This window comes from Microtus pennsylvanicus, chromosome 17 (genome assembly GCF_037038515.1).
Source record: "Microtus pennsylvanicus isolate mMicPen1 chromosome 17, mMicPen1.hap1, whole genome shotgun sequence".
Lineage (NCBI taxonomy): Eukaryota > Metazoa > Chordata > Mammalia > Rodentia > Cricetidae > Microtus > Microtus pennsylvanicus.
Genome location: NC_134595.1, coordinates 10,197,505 through 10,209,530, shown reverse-complemented (window position 1 = coordinate 10,209,530; position 12,026 = coordinate 10,197,505). Strand labels below are relative to the sequence as shown.

The window sequence follows — 12,026 nt, the reverse complement described above, 5'->3', positions numbered from 1 at the left end:
TCTTTGCTACATCGTTCTCTCCCGCTCTATGACCTACCGTGTGCGGTGTGCATGCACACTGCGTGTGCACAGCCTTAGGCCTATGGGAAAGTATTAAAGGATGATTGCTAGATAGTAAGCACCATCTCAGCATGCAGTGATATGTAAAGTGAGATCATGTGTTAAAGCTAACGTCAATTTAATTCATACTGAGTAAGAGATGGGATCGACACTACTGGCCACATTTGTGGTATCTTTTCGTTTCTATTACTGTCAGCTTTTTTGACTATTTTAATTTCTAATGTTAAGTCTCTGAATATTTGATCTAGAATTCAAAGGCATGTTAGGTGTTTCCAAACTTTGCCATCAAAAGTTAATGTAGCAGTGTCCGTCTAAAACATGGATCTGTACTCTGTGTTTTGATCCTTATTTTTAATCCAGGCTTTGATTTTTGAGCTGAAAAGATGAAAAATCATATATTTATGTGGATATTATTATTCATTTCCAAGTCTTTCGATATTCCCTGGTGTTCCCAGTGTTGGCATCTGTCTTTTTCTATGCTGTATTTTGGGGGTCACCTTTTAGGAAGAGGGCCTTGCATTTTTTTAAGAATGTATGGATGATCGAGTTTCAGTGGGAAGCGTTATTAAAGAACTATTATTGTTGTACATGTAAAATCTTCTTATAGTAATATGGTTTTAAAATAGAGGTAAAACTAGTAAAAAAGATTCTCACCTTCTAACACCAGAGAGCAGGGTAAGAGAGAGACTCTAAATTGTACTGAGTAGAGCTTTTCATCCCGTTCCCCTTTAAAGGTATCTATGCATGGAAGAGAGGTGGCAGTTCACTTACTTACTTTATCTTTTGTTTTATTTAGGCTCTACTTAGGCACTTTTTCTTTTGTATTTTTTAGACTATGCCTCACCTTGCTGCACTCTCATCCACAGCAATCCTCCTGCTCTGCCCACTTCATGCTGCTGTTGCAAGCAGGAGATACCATGTCGAACCCTTCATTTAGTTTAGAAAGAGATTCCTTTGTGAGGGATAGTCATATCTAACCGACTACTGATGTAGTTGGAAAGAACAAGCTACTATTATTTCTAACTTCTGAATTTATGTAGCCAATTTTTTGTCACAGTTTGTGTTCCCTTTGACTCAGAAATGCTACCTTTTGTTTGTTTGCTTTGCTTTCTTTCTTTTTGTTTTTTGTTTTTTGAGACAGGATGTATTTTTAGCCCTTGATGCCTGGAACTTGTGTGTAGAGCAGGCTGGCCTTGAACTCAGAGATCCATCTGCTTCTCCCTTCCAAGTGTTGGAATGCCTTAAAAGAGAGGATTTTATAAAAACCACAATATGATTTTAAAATAACATTATATTTTTATTTAAACCTGATTTTTTGTTTTTTTTTATTTGGAATATATTCTGGTAATATGCAGCAAACAATAGCTTCATCAATTGAGTAACTCTCTATTTGACTGCTCTTAAAATGGAAATTTTCATCATTTAAACTTAGCATGAACCCTTTTCGCATGCCCTTCAGTTAAACACTGCTGTCTGACCTACTGCATTCTCCAGGCAGTGATTCCTGACCTTCTGTCTGTCTGTCTCTTCTACCCTACTTTACACAGCTGAGATTCACACTTCATCCCTTTTACCACGGCCTGCCAGTATTTTTGACTCTCTTGCCAGGTCCTACTCCTCCTGGGGACATCTCACTGTCCCATGAGTTGAGCACAGCATCTTTTTCCACACTCTGTCTCAGCTGCCAGTAAGTATTTCTGGCAAAATTCCTGTGAATGACTGCCACTATAGGTAAATGTGCAATTGATCTGAAATACCAGATCGGCTACCCGAAGGATGTAATGACATTCTTTCAACATATCCTGGAGTCTTCTCTCCTACTCCCACATGGCCATTTCCCACATGTCTCTACTGTCCACACACTTCGTACGTCTGTCCTTGAAAGTCTTATGTCTATAGTCACAGGGAGCAAATGAGATGATTGCATTATACCGTCACCAATGCTCTAGGTTTGTGGGCGTCCATGCAAATACCTCATGTCTTTGGCCTCTTTTAGTGAAAGCAGCATCCCTCTCTCTGATTGAGGTTAATTCCTGGATTTTGTGCTCCTTAGTTCTCTGTCCTGTCCTCATTTTGTTTCCATCTTTCTCACTTTGCTATCTGGACTTCAAGGGCAATTCTGTTAACTTCAGCCCAAGTCTCCATCTGCTTTCTCCTCTTCAAAGATGGAATTCTTAGTGCCTCCTTCTCATGCTTTCCTTTGTTCTATTCCTTTTCCGGAGCATGCAACCTGGCTTTCTTGCCTAGGTTCCCCTGAAAGTATTCTCTTAGAGGCTGCAACCCATTTGCATGATTCTGAATTCAATGAGTCCCATGGAGGCAGTGTCCGACACACACATCCTAAGAGCGCCTGCCACTGTTGAAATCTTAAACCCATCTGAAAAACACTCTTCTCTTGTATTCTAGAACATTTGTCTTTCTCCTTTTCTTCCAGCTTCTCTGTTCTTCCTCACTGAACTGTCCACATGTATAGAATTCTAAAGAGTCCCCACTAGACTCGGGACTGAGTACATAACTGCCCTATGGAAGACCCATTCTTGGTTCTTTTCATTTTCAAAACCACACACACATACACGCATGCACACACGCACACACTCATAGGTGCCCCTATCTGTACATACAAGTTCTTTGCCTATTGAACCACACAGATAACATGTAGAGAATCAGATGTTTTTAGGGATCGGCCTAGGCACCTGCTCTCCATAGCACTGCTGGTGCATAGGATGTACAGACCCTAGAAACTCACCCAGAAGCTGTTGTTGGAGGATTCTGGGGTCCTTATACAGTGAAGAGTGAAGCTTTCATTCTCTGGCCTTATGAAATCCTCGTTCCATGAGAAAGAGGGCCAGTGTTCTAGATACACTGCAAAGTGTGAGAATCCAGCTTGGCTCTGACTGTTGACACAAAAGAATTTCCCCAGCACTCTTCTTGACCTTTTCTTCAGTTCACCCACATCTGAGTGATGCTATCAACTGTCAGGCTTCTAGAGCTGCCCTCTACCAACCGAGGCTGTCGCGTTTGTATCTCCCACCCAGATACATCTTCTGAGTACTCACCAGATGTACCTGTTCTTCATCTTCATCTTCAAACCGAAGCTATCCCCTTTTCTATCTTGCTATCACCCACTCCGTTTCCCAAGACTGAAAACTCACCTTCATGCTTCCTTCTTCTCATTACCTCTGCCTAGAGAATCGCACAGGCCGAGCTAGCAGCAGTACACGCAAAGGCACTGCCTGATCCATCAACCTTTCTCCATTTGTCCCACCACTGCTCTAGCCCAGGCCTCTCACGACAGCAGCTTTCGGAATCCTCTTGTTGAGTGAGGTGGTGGCGCACACCTTTAATCCCAGCACTCGGGAGACAGAGGCAGGTGAATCTCTGTGAGTTCCGGGTTAGCCTGGTCTACAAGAGCTAGTTCCAGGACAGACTCCAAAGCTACAGAGAAACTCTACCTTGAAAAACAAATGAACAAGAGAGAGAAAGAGAGTAAATATTAAAGGAGAAACAATATACTTCAAACAAGAAAAGGATTTTGAAAAGTCACCAATCCCAAAAAACAAAACTTAAATACTTTCCAACTTTGTGAACAAGTGTTTTTAGAAACAATTCTTAATACATTTTAATTACATTTATTTTATCAGCTTTTAAATCACTTTAATAATGATTGTTTGCATTCTACTGACTGATGTATATTAACTCGGTAGCTTTTCTTTTCAAGTAGTAGTTAATTCAACCAAATTATTCCTCCTCGAATAAAACAGCACAGTCTATGACCACATCCCTTCTGCTCTCCTGGGCTTTGTAGTTCATTCCTGTGTTTGAGATATGCAGAAATGAGCACAGTCTCTGATTCATTTTGACCTGGAATTTATTCTTTCTCCTAAAATCTTGAGTGTCATGCAAATGAAATTTTAATAAAAGTTAAAATTTAAGTAAAAAGCTGTCAGGCTGGGCATTTCCGGGACGGCATTAGTGCAAGTGGAAATGGCTCGTTACCAATTTCTTTAGCATGATCACAGTGCCTGTGCATCTTGACAGAACGAAAATGCCCAAACACTTGACCTGTGTAAAACGGACCAAGTGTTTAGTTAACTTGTACCTTTTTACGTTTTTAATTCAACCACTAATTTTGTTGTGTTTTCTCCTTTTCTTTTCTCTTCTCGATTTTTTTTTTTAATTTTAGGGGAAAAGCTGATGCGGTTCAGCTACCCAGATATTCATTTTGATATGAACTTAACGTATGAGAAGGAGGCTGAGCTGATGCAGTCTCACATGATGGACCAAGCCATCAACAATGCAATCACCTACCTTGGAGCTGAGGCCCTTCACCCTCTGATGCAGCATGCACCAAGCACAATCGCCGAGGTGGCCCCGGTTCTAAGCTCAGCTTATTCTCAGGTCTATCATCCAAGCAGGATAGAAAGACCCGTTAGCAGGGAGACGTCTGACAGTCACGAAAACAACATGGATGGCCCCATCTCTCTCATCAGACCAAAGAGTCGACCCCAGGAAAGAGAGGCCTCTCCCAGCAATAGCTGCCTCGATTCTACTGACTCAGAAAGCAGCCATGATGACCACCAGTCCTACCAAGGAAACCCTGCCTTAAACCCCAAGAGGAAGCAAAGCCCACCTTACATGAAGGAGGATGTCAAGGCCTTGGATGCTACCAAGGCCACCAAGGGCTCTCTGAAGGACATCTATAAGGTTTTCAATGGAGAAGGAGAACAGATAAGGGCCTTCAAGTGTGAGCACTGCCGAGTCCTTTTCCTAGACCATGTCATGTACACCATTCACATGGGTTGCCATGGCTACCGGGACCCACTGGAATGCAACATCTGTGGCTACAGAAGCCAGGACCGTTATGAGTTTTCATCACACATTGTTCGAGGGGAGCACACATTCCACTAGGCCTTTTCATTCCAAAGGGGACCCCCATGAAGAACTGCACATGAAGAGATACTGCACTTACAGCCCCACCTTCCCTCTGAGGGTGACCTTCTTTCTCCTTAAATACTGTCACTGTCCTTGATTCTTATTTTGTGGACAAAATGTCATTTGCTCTGCCTGATTATAGTAAGAAAGAAACCTGAGGAAAGGGATGGGATGCTCACTGGTAACCTGGCTTGTTTATTTTGTGGGTGTTTAAAGCGGTCTATTTCTGCCATGCGTCCAGATTAAGGCCTGTCCTGCTTTGGGAAATCCTTTAGGGAGATTCACCTAAAATAGTCTGGTTTGCCCTTGATGTTCAGGATCATGATGGAAGGTAGGGAAATTGAGAGTTTTCTGGATAGGACTCTGGCAATTTGAAATGCTCTAAGTAATTTTACTCTCCAAGATGCTTCAAAATGTAAGTCCGTTTTATTTTCTGTTCGTAGAGATGATGGAACGCAAACACATTGTTTTTCCCAATAACTCCTAGGATGAGTTGAATTGTTGTGGGTTCTGTGTTTACCTCCCCTACGGAATTTATAATTCAGTATGTATTACACTGTATCATATAGTAAAACTTTTAAACTACAGGTAGTTAGGGGCCACTGTGATACACCTGAGGTCCTTTAATCTTATTTTTCTAAACTTGTGCACTGTTTTTCCATAGTTTTGATGACTGGCATTTTATAGACACCCTGGCAGCCTTACTTTTAACACCTGGAACAAATAGTATTTTTATGTAGTTTTCAGAATAACATATGGTGGGTCCGAGAGTGGGTAGGAGGCAGTCAGCAGTTTCCAGGAAGATTTCTGTTTTTCACAATTTGGGATTTTCTTTTAAATTGTAATGTGACAGCAGCCTAATATCCGGTTTTGTTTCTAAAGATGTGTTACGATTGTCACTTTTTCCACACTTAATCAGTGTTAACTGGTCAGCAAAAGTGTAATTAGGCTAACAGTCGGGGAAATCCCACTCTGAGAACCCTCGCCTGGTATTTTTCTTCAAGCTGTGACCACTCAGTGTTCCGTTCATAGTCCATTCCTCTCTGACTCTTGGAATAGAAGGTCTTAAGAAGCCTGGCTCCTTCTTTCAAAATCTTGGAGCAACTGCTAATTGGACCTGAATGTGGTCAGTTGAACACTGGAAGGTCATTTATGAGCTAGGGCTCTTTATTCCACCATTTCTTCAGTAGTAACAGTTACTACCTTTGCTGTGGACAAAAGGGAACTTCTTTGTAACCTGAATATCACACCGCAGGTCAAACAAAAGAACAACAAAGTTTTCTTTTACCCTTCTTGGAGTTGAGAATGGGACAGTCTTCAGGTGAAAGTCCTGCACTTTAAAAAAAAATTAAAAATTCAACTCTATAAATCCTTGTCAGAAATTAATCTCAATCCCTTAGTAGATTCTCTGTCTTCTCTTTATTTGCACAAGGCATATACTTCCATATGTGTAGGTTTTAAGTTGATCTCTGTGAGTGCCTGGCTTTTTCTCTGGAGTTCACTGGCATTTGTGGGTGGAATTGGAGCACACTATCCTAAGTCATTTGGGGGAATGCATTTGGCAGACATAACTCACTGCTTGTGTTTGAGGAAACAGTCTGACCATGACTGGATTATCTGATAGTCATTTATGAACGGGGAAGGTCTGATACACAGTAATAATTGCTCGAGCAGACCCTTGAATAGGGTGCAGAAACCTTGCAACTGCATTGTGCCGTGGGTAGTATCGAGCCTAGAGAATGAGGCACCAATGAGCTATGTTCTCATCCGTTCTCTTAAGCCACCTTAGCTCTAACATAGCTAGGTTTAGGTGAGAAGGTTCTGACTGAGCTCTTTCACTAGCCCTATCTTGGTTATTTCTGGAGAAATGTCCAGAGGATTCCTTTACATGTAAGAGAACACACCCAAACAAAGATAGAGCTAATGCCGGATGTTGGGTTTTTCATATTTTGTTGTCATCCCTTGGTAATTTGTGAAAACACAGCTTACTCAGGGACAAAGGGTCTTCTCAAGACTCCCTTTCCCCTCTTACTCTGTACACTCTCTCGCGAATTATGATGGAAATGCCATTTCTGTGTGAGGGAGGTAAATAATGATAAGGCTCATGATTTTTTGTTTTTATTGCAATTTAACAAAGCTTTTGGATGCCTGTCCAAGTGTTCGTAATTTTGGCTGTGTGAATTTCTGCTGGCATCCTTTATCAATTTCTTCATTCTCTCTCCTCATACCTACTGTATTAAGAACCATGCATCTCCCTCTGCCCTAGGACTGAGCTGAATTTAAGTGTACATAAAGATTTGTGGACCCCCCGCCCCATGAAGATGGCACTAACATACTCTCTACCTTTCTAATTTTATCTTGTTGGAAAACCTGATTTATTCAAAGAAATTAGCTATGACAGGATGTTTGCTATGCAGATACACTAGCAGTTTTTTTAAAGATGCATAACACAAGGTACAGGAAAATGCATAGATGGCCTCATAGGGACAAATAAGGACAAGGTGATCTCAGAATTGTATGTCATAGTGAATTTTGTGGACATAATGCTGTCTGAGGGACTCTCAATGACGTTTCCACCGAAGAGAACAGGTGACATGGTAGTGCCTAAAAATAAGTGAGGGGGTCAGATACCAAATACATCAACTTTGCAGAGCAGTTACAAGCCCAGTTTATTTAAGCAAGATTTTACAATTCAAAGAGTATTTGAGGGGTGTGAAAGTGGGTTATCATCTGTATTTTCCAGTTGGGCAGAAAATTATCAGATGCCTGTCCTAATCTTGCCCAGAATTTTTTTTTTTATCACCAGTTCTTTCTGGAGAAGCAGGCTGCCCCTCTGCAATAGTGATGAATGGCTGCTATAAAGGCTCTCTAGAACAGTGACCAGCATGGTGAGCCCTGGGGAGAGGCGGGAACACTGCCATACAAACATTCCGTTGAGAAATTTCTGATTAGAATGTGGAAATGAGAGTTGACCGTTGAGGTTTCGGATGAAGTAACCTGGCTGGCTGGTATACACACAGGTGATTGAAGGCATGACATTTGCGGGCACATGTGTATCGCACATTCTCATGATGAAGAGTCCTGAAAAGAGACGGTTAGCATCTCCAGATGTGTTATGAAGCTTAGAGTTAGAAGTACAGCTGATCCATCAGCACTTAGGTCTGCTTTACCAGGTTGTATTAAGAAATCCCAATGTTATCAGTGTGTCTTTAGGGCTAGCAGCAACTTAGATCCCAAGTCTCCATTTTCTACATCCAGGGGGAAAAAAAGTGAAACAATGAAAAGATATTAAGTTGACTGGCGAAAATTTAAAGAAATATGTATTCTTTTTATGAGAGGAAGAAAATGCAGGAAATGATTTAGCAGCTTGGTCTTGTATTTGTGCTGATTATGTCACAATTCCACACTTCACAAGACCCCGACTTTTGTGTAGTCTAAATTTTGACTTTGTATTTTCCAAGTCTTACTTCATCTTATCTCCAAAATGGTAAGTTATGGTGGAAAGCTAAACAGAGGAGGCCGTGCTGGACCAGGAAAGCTGCCTGTTCCTAGATTCAGGACAGCGCTTGGACTATCAAGGATACCTGGCTACACATTTTCCTTAGCCTTGAGTTATTTGTTTATTATAAAATTGTAGATTTGTGGTCATCGTCACTTATATTTCACATGTTATTTTTAACAAGTACTGCCTTTATGTATTCTACAGTTAATATTTCCCCGTATTTAAAAAGGGAAAAAAGCAAGGGGTAAATTTAAACTTTGTATATATAAAAGTTATTTTATAAATATTTTAGTCTTCCAGTTTCTGCAAAATAATTAAAATATACAGTAACTGGTCTCTTAAATCCTGAATTTAATGTATTAAATACTTATAAAATTTTATATTGGTGCCTTTTAAAAATGCATTGAGAGTGTTGGTAAGCTGTTTTAGCTCTACCACACTTTTACTGTGTATTTTTTAAAAAAAAAAATCACATAAAATTTAAGTACTCTCTAATTTACCTTTGTGTTCTTAGCAAAAAAAAAAAAAAGAAAAGAAAAGAAAAAAGAGAAAACCCTGCTAAAAGAATTTCCATTTCCAAACTTTCAGTTGAGCTGGCAAAAGTGAGAGGAAACTTTAAAATCAGATTTTAATCTTTTTAGTTTGATAGTATATCTGAACACTATTATATGATAGAGGAAAAATAGAAGGCAGAGTCACAAGTTAGCAGCGAATTGAATTGTTCTGTGTGTGTTTGCTTTATTCTTGAGGTAGAATATGTTTTACATCACACAAGGTTTTTTCGTAGAATTTGAGGTCAATCATGACAGTATTGTTTTGCATCTTTTTTTTTACCCGACTAGTGTTGTTCTGGTCTTGGATCCTCTATCTTCTAGCCAGTGCTTGGTTTATGAAATAATGTGGAAATGCAGATCCTCGTTTCTCCTTGAACAAAACACTCATCATTCATGTGACATAGCTGTTCTACAAAGCACCATCTCGGATGTTAGGACAGGGCTGGCTGTCACTTGGGAGGGTGTCTTAAACTATAAAAGCTTTCTGAAACTGAGCTGCTGGTTGTATAACATAGACATCATGTGACCAAGAAGCTGTACTATGCTAGTGTTTCTTTCTGTCATGATGCACTCTTAGGCCAAATTAATGACACCTTGAACATTTTTACATTTATTATAGAGACCTAAATTTTTGGAATTTCCACAAAAGTTTTATGTAACATTCTATTTCTATTTTGTTTTCTCTTGCTGTACTGTGAGTTTGTGGATATTTTTTCATATGCACTTAGAGATGAGTTTTAAATTCTATTTATGGTGTCTTTCTCCCATAATACTCCATTTATATATGTTCTGACATGTTTGTTATAAATTCACCTTTATCCCATATAGACTGTGGTACATAAACATCTAGTTTCCTAAGATGACTTTTATATTATGAATTAATATGAAAATTTAGAGGTCATGTGCTAAAAGCCATGTTAAGTACAGAGTAAAAACTTCCTATAGGTACAAATAAGCCAGTTTGCAGTACATCAGGCCTTCGGTTTACCTCATGTAACGCATAGTAAGGAAAGCTTGTGCAGATGGAGGTCACCAAATCCCCTGCTATGCACATGCTAGGATGTCACTGAGTTTCATTTACTGGAAGTGGATTTTAAAAAGAATACACTGTAACTAACGAGAAAAAGAATCTAAGGGTTGCTGATATTTTTGTTGTTTTGTTCTGTTTAAAAAGTTGTTCAAATTACAAAACTGTGATCTAAAGAAAAGTTTGACTGTGGAGCACTTGAGATTTTGCGCATCAATCGCGTGCCCTTTCGTATGACAAAGATAGGTTTTCATCTCTTCAGTTGTAAGTTCTCACATCTTTGTCTCCACGGTTCACAGCCGTTCCTCCATTGTCTTGGGTGTTTTTCCTGATGCTCCTAATAGAAGAGGAGGTCAACTCTGAGCTTCTGATTCATTAAGTCTTAATTTTTTTCAGTAGTATTTCTTAGCTGTATAATCTGCTGGTGTATTTTTATACTCAAGGGTAGTTTTATATTTTTTAAAGCGTGGTTGCGTTGAAACAGTAAGCTTTGTAGTCCTTACTTTGATTCATCCTCAAGGATGAGACACCCTGTGTGACTCCAGAGGTTCTGTAATCAGAGTGTCTGTCTGACTCCTTTCTGCTTGGTTGTTAAATTGTTTGGCTTTCTTCTAAAATACAAGTCATAAAAGAATAGACACCCCCCCTCCCAACACTTAGAATGAGAATAAAAATGTAAAGCAAAGAGTTAACTTTCTTCCAGCCAGGTGGACAAGTGCTTTAACAGTTCTTTGGTAATATTCCAGGCTCGGAAGGGGTCCCCAAGTCCCGGGCTTGTGCAAGTAGTCCAGCCTTTTAAACCATGTGTTATTTGCAGTTTCAGAAGGCTTTGCTTCTGTTTAGTTTAACAGATATTCGTTCTTTTCATAAAAGTGCAATATCACTCACTCGTGAAGTCTTAAAAACTATGGTAATTTTTCTTTGTCTGACATTTCTTCTTTGGCAAAAAGAAACCGTTGGAAATTCTAACATGTCAAAGGACACAGCAAGCAAAGATGAAAATCACTCCACTATCAAAAGATTAAAAAAAAAACGTAGAAACAAATGACTTTCTGAGTTTCTGGAAGCTTCGTTTAGCCTAAATAACCTTTGAAATTATGAGTGAGAAATATACTCTGAAACTGAAATCCTAACAGACTGGATTTTTTTCTCCCATTCTTGTATAATGCTCTTAAGTTAAATAACTAATATTTAATGTTTTTATTTCTCTTCCTTTTGGAAAACAAACATCAAAGCACTTAGGTCAGGTTTAAATACATATTACCTGTTGAAGAAAAATTTTTAAATATTTGAAGCAGACCTGTTTTCGTGCAGATTGAGGAATAGCTTTTGTATCATCCATATTTATATGTAGCGTGCTCTTCTTTTTCCTTTTTTTAAATACCTGTGTTCCTGTAGTAAAACTGCTGTAATGTAAATACATGTTTTGTTAAAAAGTAACATTTTTTGGCATTTCTTTCTAAGGCATTTGCTGCATTTGTACAGTATGTGTCTTGGCTACTTACCTTTCTTTTCTTTAACAATACCAAAGGTAATTAGACTATTTTAAGGACTAATTGCTTGACAGTTTCTAGAATACTTTGATTTTTTTTAGAAGAAAAAAAGAAAGAAAAATCAAACCAGTAAACCTCATTTTTTTTTCAACTAATAATTTGGGGAAATAAAAACTATTGTTTAAAAAGAAATATATCTATAAATATCTGTAAAATTAAAATTCCAGACCTTGTATGTCAGGTTTGCTCAGTGTAATGTAGGGTTTTTGTTTTTGTTTTTTAAGGCTCAAATACCTCAGCAAATGGGGTTTACTGTGGAAGCACTGCCACAGCCTCTGCAGCTGTGTGGGCTGTCCCTTTGCTGCACACCGACTGGGAGACCTCCACTAAACAGTTTCATCACTGCAGACTCAAGTGTGGGACTTGTGTTTTCTTTGTTTCTAATGCACACACATGCA

At 39.2% G+C, this 12,026-nt stretch overlaps 1 protein-coding gene across 8 annotated transcripts in view; it reads left to right on the top strand.

Annotated features, from left to right (window-relative positions):
• The window catches only part of Ikzf2 (IKAROS family zinc finger 2), a 143,756-nt gene extending 132,241 nt beyond the window's left edge, over window positions 1-11,515 (top strand). For all 8 annotated transcript variants that reach the window (XM_075951339.1, XM_075951337.1, XM_075951334.1 and 5 more), the window contains one exon: window positions 4,244-11,515. In XM_075951339.1, the coding sequence (XP_075807454.1) occupies window positions 4,244-4,968 (725 nt within the window). In that variant the 3' untranslated portion in view covers window positions 4,969-11,515. The remainder of the gene's footprint in view (window positions 1-4,243) is intronic.
• The last annotated feature ends 511 nt before the right edge of the window (window positions 11,516-12,026 follow it).